At 46.4% G+C, this 22933-nt stretch overlaps 1 protein-coding gene across 1 annotated transcript in view; it reads left to right on the top strand.

Annotated features, from left to right (window-relative positions):
* ECE2 (endothelin converting enzyme 2) overlaps positions 1-22933 on the top strand; it is a 309525-nt gene that overhangs the window by 262790 nt on the left and 23802 nt on the right. The window contains exons 9-11 of the mRNA XM_078667332.1: positions 6395-6537; positions 11160-11274; positions 14288-14398. Of these exons, the coding sequence (XP_078523458.1) occupies positions 6395-6537; positions 11160-11274; positions 14288-14398 (369 nt within the window). The remainder of the gene's footprint in view (positions 1-6394; positions 6538-11159; positions 11275-14287; positions 14399-22933) is intronic.

Below are 22933 nucleotides of genomic sequence, written 5' to 3'. Positions count from 1 at the left end.
CTTAGCAAGGAAACTCTGAGGATGTTGTTGTGGAAGGGTCCCCAAGAGTTAGGAAGACATCCAAGAGGAAATGATTTATCCTGAGTGCGAGAAGACCTGATGGATGTTCAGGCAGTGGGCATATCAAGGATCTGGACTAAAAATTGTCCTTGGGTCGTCCATGTGAGGAAAACTTGAGGATGTGAACAAGAGGGGACCTTTGGGGTCTGGGTGAGGGAGAACCACTGTAGTATCTCTAGTAAGTTGCGCTGAATCTGGATGTACTTTCAGGCGTATAAATGACTACCAGGTCTGAATGTCCATGCAATGTTCAAGTGCTGTTTTCTGTATTAATATTTGTCTAATCGTGTGTGTGTGGGTGCGGAGAAGGCGGAGTGAGGTGGAGGGAGTCATGGTGCTCACACTGTGTGTACGCTGAAGGCTCATCATGTATTATTGATGCATAAACGTTTGATGCAGGACTGCGACCACAGCTGGTACATGACATGCCTAGAGCCTCACACGTTAAGATTCATCTTTTCAGGTTTCAATATTCTATCTCAGAGCCCAGTACCCTCTCCCTACTCCTGGACTTCTGCCTTGACCTTCAGCTCTCCTCTATCCTGCTCAGTGTGATGTCTCATCCATCCCCAAGCTCCTTCCCCTTCCCCTGTGTCACTTAACGCACCTTCACCCTTTCATGTCAAAGAGCATGTGTCAGGTTGTGACATGGGACATTTCCTTGGCAACGGTCACCATGGTAACCAAAATTGGCGGCGCTGAGATTGGACGAAGCAGAGTCTCTGGTAGATGGAGGGAGAAGGACAAGGAGGTGTGAGAGATCCCAGCCATTGTCACTTATCACATAGCTGTCAAGGGACCATCTCTTAAAGTGCACCGCCTACGTGACCTCCAGTGACCTTCAAATGCACCCAAGAAGCAGTTGTGTCACTCCTAGGAGACCTTTCCGTTCACCGAATGCATGTTACAGCGCAGCAACACACCATGTAAGAAGCATCATATAAAATATGATATTTGAATTCTGCATAACATACATTTATTAAGCATTTGCTGTGGGGCATGCTGTTATGCTTCTGATGGCTAGAGAGTGGAAAAACACTGGACACAACTGACCCACAACAAAGGCAAACTCCATCTCTGGCTCTCTAATGACAGAGAAAACTCTGCTGTAAACCACCCTCAATCCACTTTTGTGGTCCATAACAAACAGGCAGATGGAGGATTCCATTCCTCCTCATGTCTTCACCATGGCCCCCCTATGGTTTTGTGTTAAAAGGCACATGCATGACCTATAACTATGCCATGACACATCAGAGATCAGGCAGCAGGAAGCGTTATCCCTGGGCACACGCCGTAAGGCACACGTTATAAACTGTGTTTGTTTATGGCACATGCTCCTGTTATTTAGACATATTCCTAGCTGTAGAGGTCCCAAGTCACAATTCACACAACTACAATGCATACACTTTGGTGTTTGGACATAAAAGTCCTCTGCATGGTAACGGACGTGCACCCCTTGCCCTGAGTGCCCAACCGTACTACTGTCTGGATCTCTAATTCTGATTTTTGTTGTGACTGACAAACACGGATAATGTGTTTGTGCAATGAAATAGACTTGTCTCATGGATTGTGGTCTTGTTGGACCATGAGGACTGCCCAAAGTGATGCCCTCATAGTGGGGGAAGGTTACTGCCTTCACCAAGAGTTACTGAACAACAAAATGGCCAAATAGGTTCTTTTTGTAATTTTATACCACACCTAGCAACAAATCCTAAGCGGGCAACATTTTAATTTCATCACTTTTTACTTATTTGCATATATCCTTTTTATAACATTTCAATATATCCAAAATAGAACACTGCTGTGAAAAATTGACACCATCAGTACATAAACTTCAAAGGAAATACGACAGACAATCAATGTAAAACATTCATATACACACCATAAACACGAAATGTGGGATGCCTCAATTATTTCATTAATGGGGCACCAGTCCTAATATAATATAAACAAACAAGCGGACAATAAATAGTTTACAAGGGCCTGCTTGTTTACTGTGCTGGAAACTGTTTTTGCAAAGGGTCAGGTTTCAGGGGGGAATTTCATCCTATACTTCTTTCCCTGTAACACCCATTCTGATTCCTGCTCCAGCACAGGGTCAACGCGTTTCGAACCCCGAGTTTAATTAAGGGTTCTCTTCAGGACGTGGACTGGAAGTGGCCTTCACTGTTGTCTTTTGTTCCTCCCAATACTGCTGTGTCTTGTTCTCAGAGATACAAGGAAACTCTCGACGCCGCACGGTTTGTTGTTTCTTCGGTCGCTCTGTAGCAATTAATGCGCTGTGGTGCAATATTTCCAGCAGATATATGCAAATAAGTAAAAAGTGATTAAATGAAAATGATGCCCGCTTAGGATTTGTTGCTAGGTGTGGTATAAAATTACACAAAGAACCTATTTGGCCATTTTGTTGTTCAGTAAGATAGAGTGGTACAGGCCAGGTAGTGATAGGACTCAAGCCTCTTTTGGTCCTCCTTCACCAAGAGTTAAGCAGCATGAGTGCAGTAGTGGCAGCGTACTGTGTAGCGGTCAGTATGTGGGAACTGGTCCTTTTTAACTAGCCTCACTCACCTTTTTGAAGTTCCGCTGTCTGTGCCTAACTCATCCTTGGCCTACCTCAAATTGGTGTGAAGTGGTGTGCAGCGTAGAAGAGGTGACTGTGCGCTGTATACATGTGTGCCTGGAAAGGGTACAGTACAGAGATAGAGCACTGTTGTGCAGTGCGTGCATGATGGTGTACGTGTACCTCTGAGGAGTACAGCACATAAAGGGTGTAGTGTTTTACTGTGCGCTTATAGTGAATGTGTGTGTTGAATGCATGTGTGCCTGCAAGAGGCAACTCAGAAAGACTACATTACTGAGCAGGTCGCACAGAGTGAATGTGTTTGCTGAGTGTATGTGTGTCTGTGGTGGCACAATACATGGAGTTAACAGTGATGGACAGTGTGTGTGCTGTGTACACTCACTGAGTGCAAGTGTGCTTGTAATGATACATAACATGGAGGACCCTGGGTTCCAGTTTGGGAAGCCCAGGCCTGCCTGGTGAAGACATGAGAAGGAGGAATCCTCCGAGACAGATTTGTGTGTTGCTGCACTCCTGTGAGATGGGTGGGCAAACTGGCGAGAGGGAGTGAGGCTCCCCTGGACACTTCAAAGGGCGCTTTGTGATTCAGTGAGAGATCACAAGGAAGGGGCATGGGCACATCTCAGGAACAAGATGTAGCTCATAAGGGAATCATAAAGAGTGGGGCTGGGAGCCCAGGTTTAACCTTTTGATGCACATATCACTGCGGCTCACATCCAGGTGGGAACTCTAGTCACTCCCATGGGCTGTGTTGTGGGACTGTCAGCTTCAGGGGGCTCTCTTGCTGTGACAGACTGCTTTTCAAAAGGAAGCGGGAGAGGAGAAGTGTGTACTTTAAAAGAAGCAGAACCCCAACATAAAACTTCATAGACCCAGACTCTAAATCACATTTGGTTTCTGGAAATCAGAAGGGGAGGTTGAGGCCCCGAAAATGTGATTTAAGGAGAAGCCAGACAGGCTGTGTGAGGAGGGGAAACTGTGAAAGACTCTGCTGGGTGAGAGGACAAAACTAGGGAAACCAAGACCACCTGCTCTGCAGCCTGTAGCACCAGAGCCTGCCTACTTATGAAGACCAGTGTGCCCTGTGCGGAAGAGGAGAGCGTTGGAGGGACCGAGGTCCAGTAGGGAGCCCTTCGGTGCAAGGTGCGAGGAGATGTCTGCTGCACTGATCAGGTCATTGCCCATGTGCAGACTTGAGTCGGTGAAGCCCGTATGCCAGGAGAAGGCCGCAGTGAAGATAGCCTTGTAAAGATTTCTGTGCGGTAAAAGCAAAAGCATGTGCGGAACTGTTGTGGCGACTCCATGTGCCAGGAGGGGATGCCATGGAAAAGACTGCCTTGCAGAAAAGGGCTGAAGCGTGTGCGATTCTGTAGCAGTAACACCGTAGGCCAGAAGGGGTTGCCTTGGTAAGGACTGCCACCGGTAAGAGATGAAGCCTTGTTTGGCATTGGTGCGGCAACACCGTATGCCAGGAGGGGTAGCCAGAAATAATTGTGGCATGTGACTCTTCGGTGACCAGGTGCAATGAGGACTGCATCTGACCTGACCCCTTGGGTTGACCGACGATGCTGTGGAAGTATCGCCGCCTCAACAAGATCGAGATCAGGAGCATCGGAATCAACCCTCCGCCTTTGGGAGCGTGGACACGTTCACTGCAGGAGAAGCGCAGAAGCACCCTATGATCGCTGTGGAGCACGATGGGGTAGCCACTGAGTGCTGCCACGATGCTTGCATGCAGCCGACTCACTTGAGCAGGACTGTAGTTGTTGAGAGTGCCCATTGACTGGTCACCCTCCAAGTTTATGCACGCTTCCTCTCTGCTGGAGCGGGTAAGACCTACTACGGGGAGTCCAAATGTTCCATAGGTTCAACATATAATTTAGTTACACATGCATTTAATTTTTGGCACCAAACCATCATTACTATGCAAATATAGCATCACCTTTATATTCACTTGGGCACATATTTTACTATGGCAATAATAAAGTGTTGGGAACCATTCTAACCATTCTACACATATGCCCCTCCTTGTTTTAATTACATTACCTATGAATTTCACTCAAGACGTTTAATGTGGCTGAACCATCTTATTAGCTTTTTCCAGGCACTCAGTGTCATCTATATTTAAAAAGTAATTGTGCATTACCGTGACGCAGGATCGCTCCCAGGAGGACACGATGAAACCACTTTGCAACGCAACACATTTTCCCTCTTCCTATAATCAAGCCTTATTATCTGTCTGCACAGACTGTCAACAGTGGAGCTGCAGAGCACATCCACAGTCAGGTAAAGGTTTCCCTGCACTAGGAAGCGTCATCTCACTGCAACCTTTGAGCTGGACTGATGAGGCCCATTTATATGAACAGCCACCTGGGACTAGGGTGGGGATGTTCTTGTTTTATTTGAGTGAAAACCACAATTGCAGGTTTTTTTCTGGAAACACCTGAAAATCAAGCTCACTGTTCTTTAGCAAAGGGGCATTTAAATTCCATTCTGGCCTGGCAGCTCACTCTGACATTCCCTTCCATGCAGTCTGGTCCGGTCACTGGGTGACCATCTGAAATGTGTAACACGCCTGGAGTTCGCCTGTTATCTTTATCACAGGGTTTGCCTCTTAACCATGTCAGATGTGTTATGGGTTGACAGATGCTTAGGCCCTTGGTATATTGTCAGGGTCCCTCTTATGCAAAGCAGCTAGTGCTCATGTTAGTGACCCAGGGTATCTGCGTCACCTACAGTCGCGAGTGTCAACATTCAGCTGAATTACTTACTCACTGAAACATTCCTTTTAATTATCTGTATTGTCTTTACTCAGCACATCAGCAAATCAGATCTCTCTATAGTCAGACAATCTACATGTGTGTATCGCAGGCACTGTCCTTTTCCGCAACCAGGCTCAAGTGCTAAAGCGAACATATGTGAAACATTACCACCTGTCGTTGCAGTGTACGGTGAACTTTGAGCCCCAGCCAAAAGCACAGCACATCAAAACAACCTCAAAGCCATCACAAACAGTCATGAAGGCTAGGTCCTGGGTGCTACAGGGACTCAACCTAAACACTGACTATGGTGTACATGGGAGACTTTTGAACTCAAGGGCAACAGGCGTGTTCAAGAGGCTAAGTAACCGTAGGGGTCACATTCTATGCTAATGTTTTGAAGATGCTCAGACACCCTATGACGCATGCACAGCACACCTCTGTAGGTCCAATATTTAAAGTGTTATGTGTTTATTTCCCCACTTGTCCATAGTGCTAGCTCATATAGGCTGTCATTCATCGAGCGCCATTTGTTACGGAAAGAGGTGTCCTTCTAAAGTCATGAAATCCCAGCCCAGACTCTAATTTAAAGTTCCGAGGCACAATATATTCAACATATGTGGATTTTAGACTTAGAATATGTTGATCTAAATTATGTTCTGAGCCACCCTTGGGGACCAGAAATGAGAAACCACCTTTTATTCAACTCTTCTTTGTCACTTCCATCTATTAATTGCTCTTAGCTGTGAGTTGCATGTTCTTGGGAACTTTATGATGCTCTCAGTGTGTTTTCCTCTTTCCCTGGTTCAAAGGGGTTACATTTATGGTTGTGTTTTTTTATTATTTGCTAAATGCACAATCTCCATGTGAATGAGTACTATAGACAGGAGTTTTATTGGGAGAACTTCACATCACTCCCCATGTTTTCTGCCATAGTTTGCTTTCTCGGGTGTTACCCACTGTCTCAGTCTTCATCATTTTTACTTTTTTTCAGTTCCTGGCCCCAGCCATCGACTGGATGGATTACATATCCTTCGCACTATCCCCGCTAGACCTGAACGACACAGAGCCGGTGGTACTCTACGGAAAGGAGTACCTGCAGCAGGTGTCCGATCTCATCAATACCACCGACAAGAGGTAAGGCTGGACTGTTCGGGGACAGGTGTCACAAGAGATCAGCAAGAACTTAAGAAGGGCCGCCCCTGATGAACTGATGCAGAATGACGTGAAGTTATGTGAGATAGGGTCTTGTGTGACTTTACATGTGATGTGATGTGTGATATTTGTGATACAGTAGGGTGTGATGGTATATTTTATATATTAGCAGCGCAAAGTTAAGTGTGTTGTGGTTAAGCTTGATATGATGTTTGATTTTATGTGTGATATAGGAATGCCACATCTGATGCTTGAAAGTCTGAGGATTTGAATAAAAATATATTTCTTCTATAGAACATTCTCAAGTCTAAATGTTTGATGAGACAGTATTGCCCCTCAGAGAGTGTCACTTGCTACTTATAAAGTAAGCAAGGGGCACTTTACATTTACCCTAAAGGATGCCTCTTCTACATGGGTGAGCAGAGGGATTTAACTGCTACATTTCCATAGTATAACTTAAGTAGGCATTCAAAACAATTCCACAATGTTTGGGGCTCTGCCTGCCTTGTTTTCTTCCTGACTTGGGCATCTGATTGTTTCATTCATCCATGGCGATGGTTTCTTGTTTAAAGGTTCCTGCTCAGAGAAGACAATCATATGCAAAAGAAACAATTGATGGACGGAATGATGGACAATGCAAACATTCACCCCCAGTCACAAGGATCTGGGTTTAATGCATCATTCTTTTGCTCACCACACCACCCCAGTTTGGACCCAGCCATATGCAAATCAGCATTGACCCTGTTCCTTATGGGAACAGTCCAGCCTGAACTGCCAAGCAGGTCCTACCTGGACCGGAAAAAAGCATCCTGGGACCGGTTTCAGGGCATCACCCTTCATCAAGCAGGCTAGCTTGAATCCAGTGGTGTAGTGAGTGCGGGACCCACGTCTGGGCATACCCTTCCCACTTAGGGCAACATATTTATTTTTAATCATTTTTTTATTTTACAGAGCTTTCTATAGCGCGAACTTGACCCAAATTGGGCATCAGAGCACTTTACATAGCACCAGTTGCATTACATGAGGACACATTCATTTTTGGTAGGCACAGGGAGATTACGTGATTTGCCCGGAACCACAGGATGTTCAGCGTCATTGTCGAGACTCGAATCCAGTTCCCTAGATTCGAGGTTGACAGCCCTAGCCGTTAGGCCAACTCCACTCCCCTATGCATGAAATATGCAAAAGAGAAGACAGTCAGGCATTTGGAATTTTCATATTGCACACAGACATACAAAATAAAGCTGTGTGTAAATGAGGACACATACCTTGGATTTTCAAAGTGCTCATAAACTAGGAGATTCAGAAAGTAATACCTGCTTAGAAAATGGTTCATGTTTATTTTCCATTCATCTCTCAATGCCTTTGGATCACTCCACTCATGCTCCATAATTGGACATTCTCCAAAGTCCAACTGAGCAATTTCAGGATGGTTACCTTATTAAGGACAGTAGAAACGCACCTACAAGGGTATTCGCCAGACCAGTCCTTTGCAGAGGTCAAATACAATGTTAGTTTTGGGGCACTTTCAGTATGGAGCACTAGGGTGAGGCTAGTGGACTCAGGGAAACATCTATAAGGAGGTTGTAGAAACATACATACACAATATCAAGTAGCCAAAAGTAAGGCCAGGAGGACTTGACCTGTTGATGCACTTATGAGTACTGGCCACCCTCTATGAGTCGGAATGTTTGTGGCTTCCATTCAGGAGAGAGCCTGATGAGAATATGCGATGTTACATAGCATGCGCTACAACGCATGCGATTACAACGCGGTCGGTACAGTGACCGCGTTGTTACAACGCATACCATTACATCGTAAGTCGTTTCTACAACTTGCTGTAGGGGTTGTGCTGGACTTAGGACTAGCATAATTTACTATTCCAACTCCAGCGTGTGCAACAGTATGGAAGGAAGTTGGAATAGTAAATTATACTATTCCTTAGTTTAGAGCGCCCCCTACAGCAAGTCTTAGAAATGACTTGCGTTGTAATGGTTTGCATTGTAACAACAGGGTCGTTGTAACGACTGCGTTGTAATCGCATGCGTTGTAGTGCATGCCATGTAAACACTGCTTCCCGCCAGATGATAAAGAATGCCAACCCTTTTCTATTTTGTCAAGGTTTCTTACCTGCGGGGGCCAACTGGGGACCCAGCCTGATGGGTAGATCAGTAGCAGATGCGGAGTTAATTGTTGATTGTATAGCTGTGATATAGGGAGGAACTAGTATTCTGCTTTTTTTTTAAAATCTTCTTTCTCCCTCAAGTTATTAAAATGATATTGACAGTCACGAATTTCCTGAATTGCATATTTATATAATTGCGTAAGTAAATACATTGGGGTTCATTTAGTGTATAGTAGAGCAACAAAAATACCTGGTGATTGAGTTATCAGGCATACTATCATAGGTTATATGCTAGGATATATGCTTGGCTTTTCGCCCAGTAGCTTGTTTTTTTCTTGACTTCTGTTGTTCCCTTTTGCAGTATTGTGTTGTGTTACTCGGCGACTGGTTTTCAATAAAGCGCCGGGACACTCTCCGGAGTAGCCGTGGGCTATAAAAGAAATAAATAACATAACATAACATAGGATATTGTAAACAAAAATATTGTCTTGACGTAAATATCATGTCCTTAATATTGTTCACTAAAATATCCCTTTTGATGTATATTTTCTCTTATTTACTCCAATGGGCAATATTTTTGTAAATTATATTTCACACACAATATTTTTGTAGAAGGTATTCTGACTACGATACTCTGGTACCACATCCTGGAAACCCACATGCCACTCACTCCCACCCGAGAATGCCTTCTATCCCCCTCATCCCTAGGGTTGCTCTAGACTAGGGAAGCTGAGGAGACCAGAAGTAGTACCATGGAGATCTAGTTGGGAGGAACAAACCAGTGGTAAACCTGGCTCCTGATTTACTCTATACATAGAGCAGGTATAATTAGTGCATGTATTTGTTCGAAGACAGTGATACCTCTAGTATGATGCTAGCCTGGGTTTGCAAGACTGGATGGGTCTCATCTCCACGGAAACACCTTCTATTCATTTTCCTACTTGTGAGAGTGCAATCGGGACTTACGTAACTGCAACCTCCCAATATCGGAGTGTGGTAGACGTAATTCTCTATTGCTGTGATAAGGAAACCACTCCTATGGGCTGATGGGCCTCTTTGCAGCTGATGGTCCCCAATGAAGTCCTTCTGTGCAAGTTCCCAGCTAATTCGAGTTGAGTGTGACATCTTGAAGGTTCATATTCACCAACAGGCTTCTTGGTGATAGGCAAAGCACAGACATTCCACAGTCTTCAGCATGGTAGTGCATACATTTAATGGCAACCATTAGAAGATTAGATTTCAGGAAGAGGGAATGGGTCTTACAATAGAGAATCCATTTTTCATATAGAAAAAGCAGTCCAACTTGACAGAAATAGTGGCGGGAAAATCAAAGCGTTCTAAATGAGGTACACTGCCATAGGGGAAACTAGGAGACCTTTTTGCCTGCCTCAGACATACAATCAATCTGCGTCCACAATCAAAGGGGAGTCCATACTCCACCCACATTAAAGGCACCTCTCGGAATACAGGAGGTAATTTAAGACATCATCGGACCGGTCCCACCAGTACTTTTCCTCAAAAGGAGACAGTACTCCCCTAAGGAAGCTAGTACCTAGGTGCGAAACCCGATGATGCCGTCCAACAACATACCACAGTAGTGATTACATACTCCACCAATGGCAGAGATTGGTTGAGGGTTTCGGGTGCATTGTGCAACATTCCATCCATCATCTTGTGTGTTTTGCTGTTCACCCTATGTGGGAAGGGTATGCCCAGACGTGGGTCCCGTGCTCACTGAGCCACTGGAGTCAAGATATCCTGGCTGAAGACGGCTGATAGCCAGAAACCGGTCCTCGGAAGCTTGTTTCCGGTCCAGGGAAGGCATGGCTTGGCAGTTCGGGCTGGACTGTTCCCATGAGGCACAGGGTCAAGACTGATTTGCATATGGCCATATCTGAACTGGGGTGGATTGGTGAACAAAATAACAATGGATTAAACCCAGATCTGTGACTGGGGGTGAATGTTTCGCCATTGTGCAACATTCCATCCATCATCTTGTATGTTTTGAGGGTTTTGGGTATAACAGTGAGCACACCCAGACCCTTATAGATTAGTAGCACTCACTCCCCTTTGACTGTGGTCGTTATATGATATGGAAGTAGAGTGATCCCTACAAAAACCTCTACCTCCCCCCTTTTGATTTGTACATACAATCAATCTGACCTTATAAGCACTGAACGCTATTGTTGTCTTTGGTTGACTGAAGCTATCCATCGATGACCGCGTGGTTGACCCAGGTCTTTCCATTGGGATTTGCTGGGGTTCTGTCCTGGGGAGCATTGATTCCTTGTTTGAGGTCTTATCCCAAATTGACTCCCTTTAACATACCTTCATAGCAACTCTCATGTCAATCAAAAACTCTTTGTAACTTATTTTGTTCTGAAAAAAACAAAACTCTTTGTAACCAATTAGCAGGCTTCACCCATCACTGGGCATTTGCCAACATGTTTCTGCAATCATTTCTTTGCTCTAATTTCAGTATCTTGAACAACTATATGATGTGGAACCTAGTGCAGAAGATGGCCTCCAGTTTGGACACCCGCTTTGAAAGTGCCCAGGAGAAGCTGCTGGAGGTGCTGTACGGCACAAAAAAGGTGAGATCGCATTTATTCAGTAATACTTTGGCATCATCTGAAAGATATCCCTCCTGAAGATACCCAAACCCCTCCCTGATTAAGAGAGGCCTCTCATCCAACTGCCTACCCTCTACTAGGAAGATAACACAATTCTACTGACATTACCATCCTGCGTAATCCATAGCCAGATTTCCTGTCTACCCCTGACTGAACCTCCTAGGACACAGGCTCTGCTCACTGACTGACTGGTCTCTGGAGCATGAGTCTTTTGTATACCTGCCTGCACTCCCATGCCCAAGAAGATGAAGCCTTTTATCCTACTAACTAATTTCTCCAAGAAAACACTCATAGATGTAAACCAAGGGTGTCCAACGTAGGTCTTCATCTTTGCCAGAAGTTCACAATAATATGTAGATACCTGCCATTTAGGTTTGTTGTAAAATTATCTTACGAACTGATACTGAAAATCTAGCATGAATCTGGCCCCCTGTGTGTATGCTGATTTAGAAAGTTGCCATCCATGCTCTTATACTATCTCATACCCCTTGCCTCAACCCTCCGCAGAAGATTATATCAGCCAACTGCACTGGCCTCTTTCCAGGAGACTGAACCAGCCCTATGTCAAAGGTCCATTTCTCCCTTATCACACAATTGAGGATGCTCATTGTGTTGGCACCTTTCAAGAAACTGAGCCGATTGCACTGCCTTGCCCCATCACATACTTCTCCCTTTAATCTTATTCTCTTACCTAACTATACCTTCTTCAAAACTGGTGTGTCTCTCTGTCACTTTGGTATCATCAGACAAGGTCTGTTCATTCTGCATCATTGTACCCGCAGGGCATCACTCCTATCCTTCAGGTCCCCTTCTCATAATATCTCTGATACCTTTAAGAGTTTGGGGGAGTGCTGTGTTTACATTGGCAGAGCCCCTGAGATCTATAGCATTATAAACCTCTGACCTGACAGCTTGTCTGCCAAAGAGCTGCCAGGTCACTGTGACAATCGTCCTGTCCTATTTAGAGTGCGGCAACTGTCACTCATCTTCCCTGCCAGGGTCTGCCATGCAAGGCATGACACATATGGGCAGAAGAGATGTACAATGAAGCGTACATACAGGAGATATCTCCCTGTGCATCACACTAGTCATCTTTTGTTTAGGGACTACAACCCCTTACTCTAGGAGCTGGTTTTCTCTAAATATAAAAGTTTGCAGGGTGGGTGCTTTAAACATGGCGTACACTCAGGAAACCTCCATTGCTAAGAAGGGAGGCACAGCGTCACCTATACAGTGCTTGCACAGCGCAGAGATCCTCGCCAGGCACTAAGAGGTTTCTAAATAGGGTAGACAAGCCTCAGGAAGGTTGGTGCAGGCCATGGCCTCCGGGCCACAGGCATACAAGTAGACCATCCACCAGGGGCTACATGACCCGCTCCCATGACGGTATATGGTGCTTAGTGATGCAAAGCTGCTCAAATGGCAGAATGGATCTACGCAACGTATCACTAAAATCCCGAAAAGTTATTCAAAGTGGGGAGAACAAGCAAGGAACTGCACACACCCCTCCTCTCCACAGGATTCTGTTCAAAGCCTCATGAGTTAAAGTCATCCTAAATATTAATCTTGGATTTGCATGTAATCTTAACACCAGATGAAAGCTTACCAAATTTCTTCATTCCTTATATGAGAGTTTTAACTTTGCAGTTGTGATTATCAGACAATGCATTGGTGAGAAAGGTTAGTGATGTTTGCCAAGAGGCTTGTGGATCAAGGCCTCCTCAAGCTTATCAAAGAGATGCTTCTTCTTGTGACGGGCCAGGCAGGTGAATTTCCTTGCGTGCTGGCTCTGACCTAATGCAGCAGATACTTTCTCCCAAGTTACATTTGTGCTGAGTAGTTGGCAGCTTCATGTGTCAGCATCATAAATGCACTCCAGGACCTGACACTATGCTACAGGCTTCCCCTCATGCCTTATCATTGTCTGTTGGCAGAAAAACTCCATTGGCATCCTTAAAGAAAACCTCTTCAGTGCCCTGCGAGGCTATGAAAAGGTTCATTAAGAGCCTTTGAGTGCATCAGTGTTTATGGCTTGAGAGACTGGGAGTTTCCCTGAGTCCTCTGAAGGTTCGCTTGCTTGCTGCTCATTTAATCTGCAGTGCACCGCATCCCATGTGGCCACTTCCTTCAAACCAGGCAACCATTATGGAATGCCAACACCCACAGTGTATCATTGTTTTATCATTCCAAGATGGCCAACATATTGGTTCTAAACGTGGTGACCATGCTGAAACATTAAAACAATGATAGACTATGTACAATACCTCTGCAAGACAGACACCCATTGCTTTATTCAATGTCATTATTACAAGCATATGGCTGGTGTTTAGATGGCAGCATGTTTTCTTTTTTCTACTTATATTCTTTTAATTTATCTTGCATCTGTTGCTGCTGTGTGTTTTATGGTGGTTGTATCAAAGCGCAAATGCAATAATGAATCAGTGGATGGATGAATGGATACATGCGTGCAAAGGTCAGTGACAAAGTGCATGTATGATGACTTATTGAGTACCTAAACCCATTAAAGATACAAAGGCACTTTCAGTCGTAGGCCAGACTTACTGGCATTGCCAGTGTTTGTTAAATGGGCTATACTTGTATTTGATTTGTAGCTTGCCCAACTCATTACCAACACACATGGGTGTTCAGCCTTTCACATTCCCCTGTAGGACTGGACATTAACATCTTCACATGACATGACATGTAAAGCGCTCTGATACCCGCAAGGGTCTTGTTCGCGCTATATAAAACCTTCAAATAAATAAAATAAATAAAGGGAAAGATGCACAAAAACAGAAACATGTTCTCACAAATTCTAGCAGAGCCTTCACATGGGCTGGTTAGGTTTAGAGAGAGCCTTTGTCCCAGTCTTTGCATGGGTGATGCCATCGGAGTATAACAACGCCTGTAACTAGACTCTTTAGTGATTTCTTTCAGAATATGTTCTAAATTGTTCTATTTTACTCTCCATCAGTCATGTACGCCCCGTTGGCAGACCTGCATCTCTAACACGGATGACACACTGGGTTTCGCCTTAGGATCCCTGTTCGTGAAAGCGACATTCGACAAGGACAGCAAAGAGATAGTAAGTCTGCTGGTTGTGCATGTGCCAATCTGTTTCCACTATCATCACCTCCCTTCCAGCTGTGAAAATGTTTGACTGATCTTTTTCTGAGCTTGATTGCTCGTCATTCACATCAGTCCAGGTTAGCACCCTGGAGAATGCAAAGGCGAATTAATCTGTTAGGAATTTAGGCGACTTCCTGAGAGTTGCCTTAATCTGAAAGGTTTACAAGGAAGGGGCAGGGCCAGTCTAGCTTGTTTTTCTCAAAATCACAAAATGTTATGTTTTGATATGTCGTGTATTTGTAAAGCGCATTATCACCTGTGAAGGTATCCTGGCACTCAGCAGGTGTGTGTGCCTAGCCTTGCCTAAGGTAGGTTGGTTAATTGAAAAGGCAGGTCTTCAGATCTTTCAGAATTCAAGAAGAGAAGAGGAGGCTCTGATGTGGAGTGGGTGGACATTCCAGGCTTTAGGCGTGATGTAAGAGAAAGCCTGTATTCCTGATTTGGTTCTGTGTATATTTGGGATGTGTGCGAGTCCTCAGAGCAGAGTTGCCAGGTGGTTATTGAAAGGAGATGCGACTGCTCAGGTGGTTGGGGCCTGAGTTGTGAAGCGTCTTGTATGTGTGTATGAGGAGTCTGAATTGAGGTACAAGTGGAATTCACTGAGGTGTGGTGTGATGTGAGATCTGAGTGAGAGGTTGAGGATGAGTCTAGCTGCCGAGGTCTGGATGGTTTGTAGTCTCCTAGTCAGTTAGGCGTGAGTGACAGTTTTTCTGGTGTTGCTTGGGAGTCATTTGAAACTCTTCCTCAGCATCTTCAGGGTATGGAAGCAGGAAGCAGGGACTTTCATGTCTCGTGCATGTTCAGTGTGTTGTTGATGATTATTCTGAGGTTCCTGGTGTGGGTTCTGGGTGTGGGTCCCAGTTCAGCCGGGCACCAGTAGGAGTCCCATGCTTAACTGTTCTTGCAAAGATCACTACTTCTGTCTTGTCGGTGTTGTGTTTGAGACAGTTGCCTTTCATCCAATTAGTGCCTACTGTCGTTCAGGCAGTGAGCTTGTTCCTTTGGTTGGGGGTCTTGTCTGAGAGGGAGAGTATGAGTTGTGGGTCATCAGTGCAGGAGAGAATGTTGAAGTTGTGTGCGCGGATGATGTAGAGATCATGTATACGTTAAAGAGGGTGGGGCTGAGCGATGAACCTTAAGGCACTCCGCAGGTGAGTTTGCGGGCTTCTGAGGAGTAAGGTGCCAGGTAGACAGCTTGTGTTCTATCCGTTAAGAAGCATCTACAAGTAAGCACAGGACCATGAGAAGCTGTATTAAGTAAATGCATACATGGTGTAAGTTTCCGTATACAATGCTGTTGCAGCTTGGGCGAACCAATGGAGTACAGGCAATGCAATAATAAATGCAGTGATCTGCATATATGCACACAGTGACTGTGACGAACTGAAGAGCAACATTTACGCTGTCATAGAGGGGGTTCACTAACCATTCTGTAATATTTTATAGGCTAGTTAAATATGTTTGAGGAACCCGGCAAGGGGGTGTGCAACGTCCCGGCGGCTCCCACCCTCCTGGGGTACTTGGCTCCCTTAAAATGCTGATGTCCCTCTGGCTGGACTCAGCCCCCTCAAGAAAGGACCGGATGCACATGCGCAACTCCTGTTAGCTTGGCCTTGACTGCGGTGACGTTGTTTGCAAATGTTTGGTTGCTTGCAGCATTCGCAGAATGATTATGTCGGTGTGTCAGCCCTAAACATTCTGTGAGGAATCTCCGCTCTACTTTCTATGATTATTTCATTACATATGTGGCTGTGATTTCTGATCCAAATGTAAACCATTGCTCCTCTCCAAAGGCTCTGTTAATGTGATTCTCACCGGTGCATGTAACCTACCTTAGTACTAATTACATCAAATAACATAATAGTCTTATTGCTGGGTTTTATAATCTAAACATCCATTGGTATGGGTCTCTGACAGTACCCTTAAGATCCAGAAATATCAATCTATAGAACAGAGTGTGTGTATTGAAACAGAGGAGCGGGCAATGACTACATCGGGAAAGAGTAGGTACAGGTAGGGTAGGGATAGAAACAGGAAAGAGAAGGCAACAAAGCAACACCGAGTGAAAGTAACCAGTAACTGGTAATGGAAACTAGTTTACCAATAAGGTTGTACACAAGTAAAATCAGCATGACATTGATGTGGAAACTCATTGGGGCAGATTTACAACTTCTGGCACATCCCTGCAAATCAGCAGGGATGCGCCAAGAAAGATGCGTCACGCAAAACTACCCGTGCGCCACCATGGGGGATGCGCCGCATTTACAATGAAAAAACATCAGTTGATGGACAGAATGCAGAACAATGTCATACATTCACCCCAGTACAGAGATCTGGGCCTAAATCCATCGCTTTTTTGCTCACCAAGCCACCCCAGTTCAGACATGACCATATGCAAATCAGCCTTGACCCTGTGCCTCATGGGAACAGTTCAGCCCGAACTGCCAAGCCATGTCTTCCCTGGACCGGAATAAAGCATCTTAGGACCGGGTTCTGGCTATCAGCCGTCATCAGCCAGGATAGCTTGACTCCAGTGGCGTGGAGAGCACGGGACTCACGTCTGAGCATACCCATCCCACTCGGGGTGACCAATGCAAAAACAACAGTTGATGGACAGAATGCAGAACAATGTCATACATTCACCCCAGTGCAGAGATCTGGTCCTAAATCCATCGTTTTTTTGCTCACCAAGCCACCCCAGTTCAGACATGGCCATATGCAAATCAGCCTTGACCCTGTGCCTCCTGGGAACAGTCCAGCCCGAACTGCCAAGCCAAGTCTTCTGTGGACCGGAATCAAGCATCCTAGGACCGGTTTCTGGCTATCAGCCGTCATCAGCCAGGATAGCTTGACTCTAGTGGTGTGGAGAGCACGGGACTCACGTCTGAGCATACCCGTCCCACTCGGGGTGACCAATGCAAAAACAACAGTTGATTGACAGAATGCAGAACAATGTTATACATTCAACCCAGTACAGAGATCTGGGCCTAAATCCATCGTTTTTATACTGACCAAGCCACCCCAGTTTAGACATGGCAGTATGCAAGTCAGCCTTGACCCTGTGCCTCATGGGAACAGTCCAGCCCGAACTGCCAAGCCATGTCTTCCCTGGACCGGAATCAAGCATTCTAGGACCGGTTTCTGGCTATCAGCCGTCATCAGCCAGGATAGCTTGACTTCAGTGCGTGGAGAGCACGGGACTCACGTCTGAGCATACCCGTCCCACTCGGGGTGACAAATGCAAAAACAACAGTTGATGGACAGAATGCAGAACAATGTCATACATTCACCCCAGTACAGAGATCTGGGCCTAAATCCATCGTTTTTTTGCTCACCAAGCCACCCCAGTTCAGACATGGCCATATGCAAATCAGCCTTGACCCTGTGCCTCATTTACAATGAGGCGCGCCATGGCGCACTGATAGGCGGATGCGTGACGTATCTGCCGGCGTAAGGTTGGCGCAGTGCGAGAGTCGTGTTGCGGGTGCGATGCAACTCCAGTACTGTTTCAACCCGCCCTATCTCCAACATGCTGTGTCACACCTTACGCCTGCTTCAAGCAGGCGCAAGGTTTTGACGCAGCAGCGTCGGAAAAGTGACTAAGTGAAATCTTGTAGCTTTCACTGCATCCCTTTTCCGATGCTTTCCTCCGACGGAACGCCCACACTGCAACGGAACGCCCACATGAAACCTGACGCAGGTTTCATGTGGCACAGTGCTTTACAACATGACGCATTTGCCTAGATGCGTCACGTTGTAAATAAGTGGCAACGTGGCGCATGGTTTACGCGCCTGCTGCGTCACAAAAGTGACGCAACGGCGGCGTAAACGTGTCGCAAGGGTTTGTAAATCTGTCCCATTGTCTCTAGATTATTCTTAAAGCTTGTCCTTGTGGAAACCCTATAGAGAAGGGACAGTAGAGTAATTCTGTATCATTACTCTAAAGCAGAAACAAGGATTGTACATCTATACCCAACACAAGCCCCCTTGGGTCCTGCTAGAATCACGGTGGACATTCCTAACAAAATAGCAATATCACTCTGTTGCAATGAAGCCACTTAGAACTGACTACAAATAAAGCAAGACAACGGATGGCGGAAGAACTGCGTCCTGAAATCCAATATGTAGAATGTGTAGAAAAGTAATACAGACATACAAAGCTGACGACAAAATAGTACACCTATGAAACACTATGGGGCATATCAGCAAGCGGCAGCGATAATTATCGCTGGCCGCATATAGCGTGCAGAAATCTAACGCCGCCTAACGCCGGATTCTATCGCCCGGTCAGCGCACTATTTACAACGCGCATCGCGGAGGTGATAGAAATCCCGGCAAAAGCGCGGATAGGAATACAATATCACAGGAATATCAGCGATAAAACCAACAGTTAGAGAACACCTTGTAAATAGGTAGAGGTGGATCTAGCATTATGATCCACCTCTCATGCAATACATTGCTAAGTCGTGATTTTATCAGGCGTAATGGAACCGGCGAAATACCTGATTAGCTCTACATTTTATTTTTTTTATTTTTTAAAACCTTTATTATACAGAAAGCGCTCACAAATACGGGCCTACAACCCATCGGGCCGGCCACCACAATGAAAGAAACATATCAGGCAGTACAGAAGCTCCAACAGGATATCACAGCAAACCATACGGAAAGCAAAGGCGAAAAGCCACCGAGCAACCACCACGAGCAGGATGAGAGAAGGTTGATTTTATAATAGAAGAAAGGGTATAGCAGAATACTGGCAATCAGTGAAGTCCAGAGGGCCGTGGCGGGCCGCGAGCAAGCAGAAGTACCGAACACAGGAAAATTCAAAAAGAACAGTTACATTTTGGCAAAGGCAGAACGTGAGTCCCACAGTAATAAGCAATTGCAACCGCTGCCCAGCGCCCACCCACCACTACGAGAACACACAATGATACACAGAACTAAAATTAGGCTTGCAAAACAAAGAGCCCTCTGCTACAACAACCCCGGGGAGGAAAGAAAAAGGGGGGGAGGGGGGGAAAAAGGGGGAAAGGACATCGGAAAAAAGGGGGGAAAGTAAGAACGCCGCATCACTGCACGCGCCCCACGGCTAACGAAGCACTCAAGAATAGACCGGCACATGGAACTAGTGGTAACAGGAGTAATGAATGCGTAGTACACCGTGACGGCAGGAAAACCAGAAGTCCCATGCTTGCAAAAACACCCCAGGGGGCCACACGCCGACACCGCGTCCCGAAAAAAGGGGAGAAAAAACAAGAGCCATAGAACCAAAAAAGAAAAAAAAAAAAAAAAAAAAGGGAAAAAACAATATGACAGACCCCCCCCCCCACCCCGCACATCCCACCCTGCACCCCTGCAGAAGGCTATGGCCTACCCCCCAGCAGCGTGCCTGTCGCCCTAATCAGAACCCGAAATATAGAAGAGATAAAAGTAAAGAAAGAATCACAAAGACAAAAAGAAGAAGGGAAAACAGGGAAATAACAACGGGAGAGGAGCCATAGAATCAAAACCCATCAGCGCCCACCCCCCCGTCCGAAAATACTCAGAGCCCACGGGAAGATAGTAAGCACAAGGATAAGCTCCAGGAACATGAAGGAGAATCGAACATAGTCATACAGTTACAAACGGATCCTCCGACCATACCGCAAGATAATAGTCCACCGAGGCAAGTTCATCTCAACCCTGTCCTTGTCTATCCCAAGCTGTAGTCGTCCAACGCACGAGGAACCAGATCATGTGGAACAGGAGGCGAAGAACAGGGAGTGCGATCGTCAATCCCCACAAGTCATACCGATTGCGACCCGGAGGAACAGGAAAGGACAGCAACCACCTCAGGCAATGCAGGCACAGTTCCGACGACAATATGAGGAAAGCCGACCCAGCGGAGCAATCACAGGATCTTCGGTCGGCCATTCGAGGCAAGAAAGGAAAGGGAGCTCCGACGAGGCCGGTCCGGACGGGACCCGGCCGGCGGACCCTCTGCACAAGGGGGAGCACAGGATGAATGAGGGCAGTGGACATCCGTACACCCACACCAGCGGCAGCCGCCGGGCCCACGACCTCCAGGAAAGTTCCAGCAGCACACAACAGAGATGAAGCCGCACACACCGGGGGGGGCCCAGCAGGCCCTGCAAAATGATCCTCCTCCAGGTCCATGAGAGGTGCGGCCATAGGAGCACTCCAGGAGCGCAAGGCGGCGAGGATGTCGCCAAGCGTAGGCTCACCTTTACGGTATTCAGCAAACGTGCCATGCGGCGGACCAGCGTCGCCAGTCTCGGCCAAGCTGAGAGACATGGGGCCGGCCGCCATCTTAGAAGCCCGGCGGGGCCGCGGCAATCTCCGACCCCCGTCCGGCCACCAGTGGGGCAAACAGGATACAGCCGACCACCAGCAGAGGCACCACCAGAGCAGGAAGGGGGGCCACCAGAAGAAGGCAGGTCGCCGGCTCCCCACACGCCACCGGCTCCGTTCTCCGAGTCCGGGAGGAGGGACTCAAAATGGCCGGACCGGAGAACAAAGGGGAGACGAGCCACATACACGGTCAACCCCGTCCATGGAAGGCAGCGCCCCAACACCAGGCCGCAGGACCGCCGGACCAGGCCCGGAGAGCCGTAACCGGTCTAATTGCACATCGGCCTCTCCGACCGAGCCCACACCGCCACCAAGGGCCGGCCACAGCGCTCCGCCCCGCCCGGGCGCCGCCGAGGAGTTTCAGGCCCGCTCGCTCCGGAGACCCTGAAACGGACAAGGGTGGAGCTCAGGATCCGCGGCACCCAGGAACAAACGGATCAAACGGTAAGTGCCTGCGAAATGTCGTAGTTCCATAGTCTATCAAAGAATACTTCCCGGGGCAGGATAAAACACAGGATAGACGTTCCAGACAGGAAGGCGAACGGAGCCGAGCTAAAACGCGGCCATCGCGGACGCGAGCTTGGCTCCTCCCCCTAGCTCTACATTTAATGCCGATGAACGTTTTAGCGATTTACTAGATAATAGAGAGTAGCCCTGTTAGCGTTTATTGCGCTGAGTTTCAGTCGGGAACGCCTACCTCGCAACTCATTAGCGATGTGAGGCGAGGCGCTTGGAAAATATGCACAAAGGCATGGTTTCACGCGTTAGCGTGTCCATGCTGATAGGGCGTTAGAATTATCGCCGCTTTTTGTCGCAAAACAGACGCTAAAGCGGCGATAATTCTAATGCCGTGCCTTGTAGATATGCCCCTAAGAGCACAAGGCAAGCAGCAGAGAGGAAGAGGCTTCAAGTAACATACACACATGAGGCAGAAGAACAGGAATGTAAGCATAGGACTACCAAGACAAAAAAAGAAAAACTCGAACCTAAACAGAGCAGGATCACAATGAACTTAAGAACCGTAGCAAACATATAAGAGCATGGCATCAGCGAAAATATTGAGAAAAAACAAGGTAGGGAAAGCACATAGGGGCATATCTACAAGGCATGGCGTTAGAATTATCGCCACTTAAGCGTCTGTTTTAGGACGAAAAGCGGCGATAATTCTAATGCCCTATCAGCATGGACACGCTAACGCGTGAAACTATGCCTTTGTGCATATTTTCCTAGCGCCTCGCATCGCTAATGAGATGCGAGGTAGGCGTTCCCGACTGAAACTCAGTGGGAATAAACGCTAACAGGGCTACTCTCTATTATCTAGTAAATCGCTAAAACGTTTTTCGGCATTAAATGTAGCACTAACCAGGTATTTCGCCGGTTCCATTACGCCTGATAAAATCATGACTTAGCAATGTTTCGCATGGGAGATGGATCATAATGCCAGATCCACCTCTCCCTATTTACAAGGTTTTCTCTAACTGTTGATTATATCGCTGATATTCCTGTGATATTTCATTCCTATCGCCGGTTTTGCCGGGATTCCTATCACCTCGGCGATGCGCGTTGTAAATATTGCGCTGACCGGGCAATGGAATCTTGCGTTAGGCAGAGTTAGATTTCTGCACGCTGCCTCTTGCTGAAAAGCCCCATAGGAACTAGAAACTAACATAAAAGAGACCAGAACTGCAGGGTAAAATGGAGAGTGAAAGAGGGGTAACAAGCAATGGGGAGATAAAACAAAAATCAAAAACAAGGAGGCCAGGGAGCAGATGTTGAAGCTAAGGATAGAAACACAAGACATATGAAACTGAAATCTCTTAGAAAAGAGTTACTCCTAGACATCTCAACCCTGAAAGCTGTAGAAAAGTTTGAAGGATGTTATGTTTCCCTTTTGCTTTTATATCATTATATCAGTCTTTTTGTTTTGACTGTATCCAGCATTACAGACATAGTGATGTTTATCCATCATTAATGGCGGCTCCTTCTTTTCTTTTCTTGGAGTCGACCCTAAATATCCTCTGGGCCTGAATCGGTGCATTATTACTAGGTCTATTTTGGTCTGTTGTGCTCTGCAGTTTAACTTTCCCATAACACTTACTCATGCAATATAGATTGTAGGTGAAATTCTTTGTATGAAGTA

Source organism: Lissotriton helveticus, chromosome 11 (genome assembly GCF_964261635.1).
Source record: "Lissotriton helveticus chromosome 11, aLisHel1.1, whole genome shotgun sequence".
NCBI classification, from domain to species: domain Eukaryota; kingdom Metazoa; phylum Chordata; class Amphibia; order Caudata; family Salamandridae; genus Lissotriton; species Lissotriton helveticus.
The sequence above is the reverse complement of the archived record's forward strand: the minus strand, read 5'-3'. Positions and strand labels throughout refer to the sequence as shown.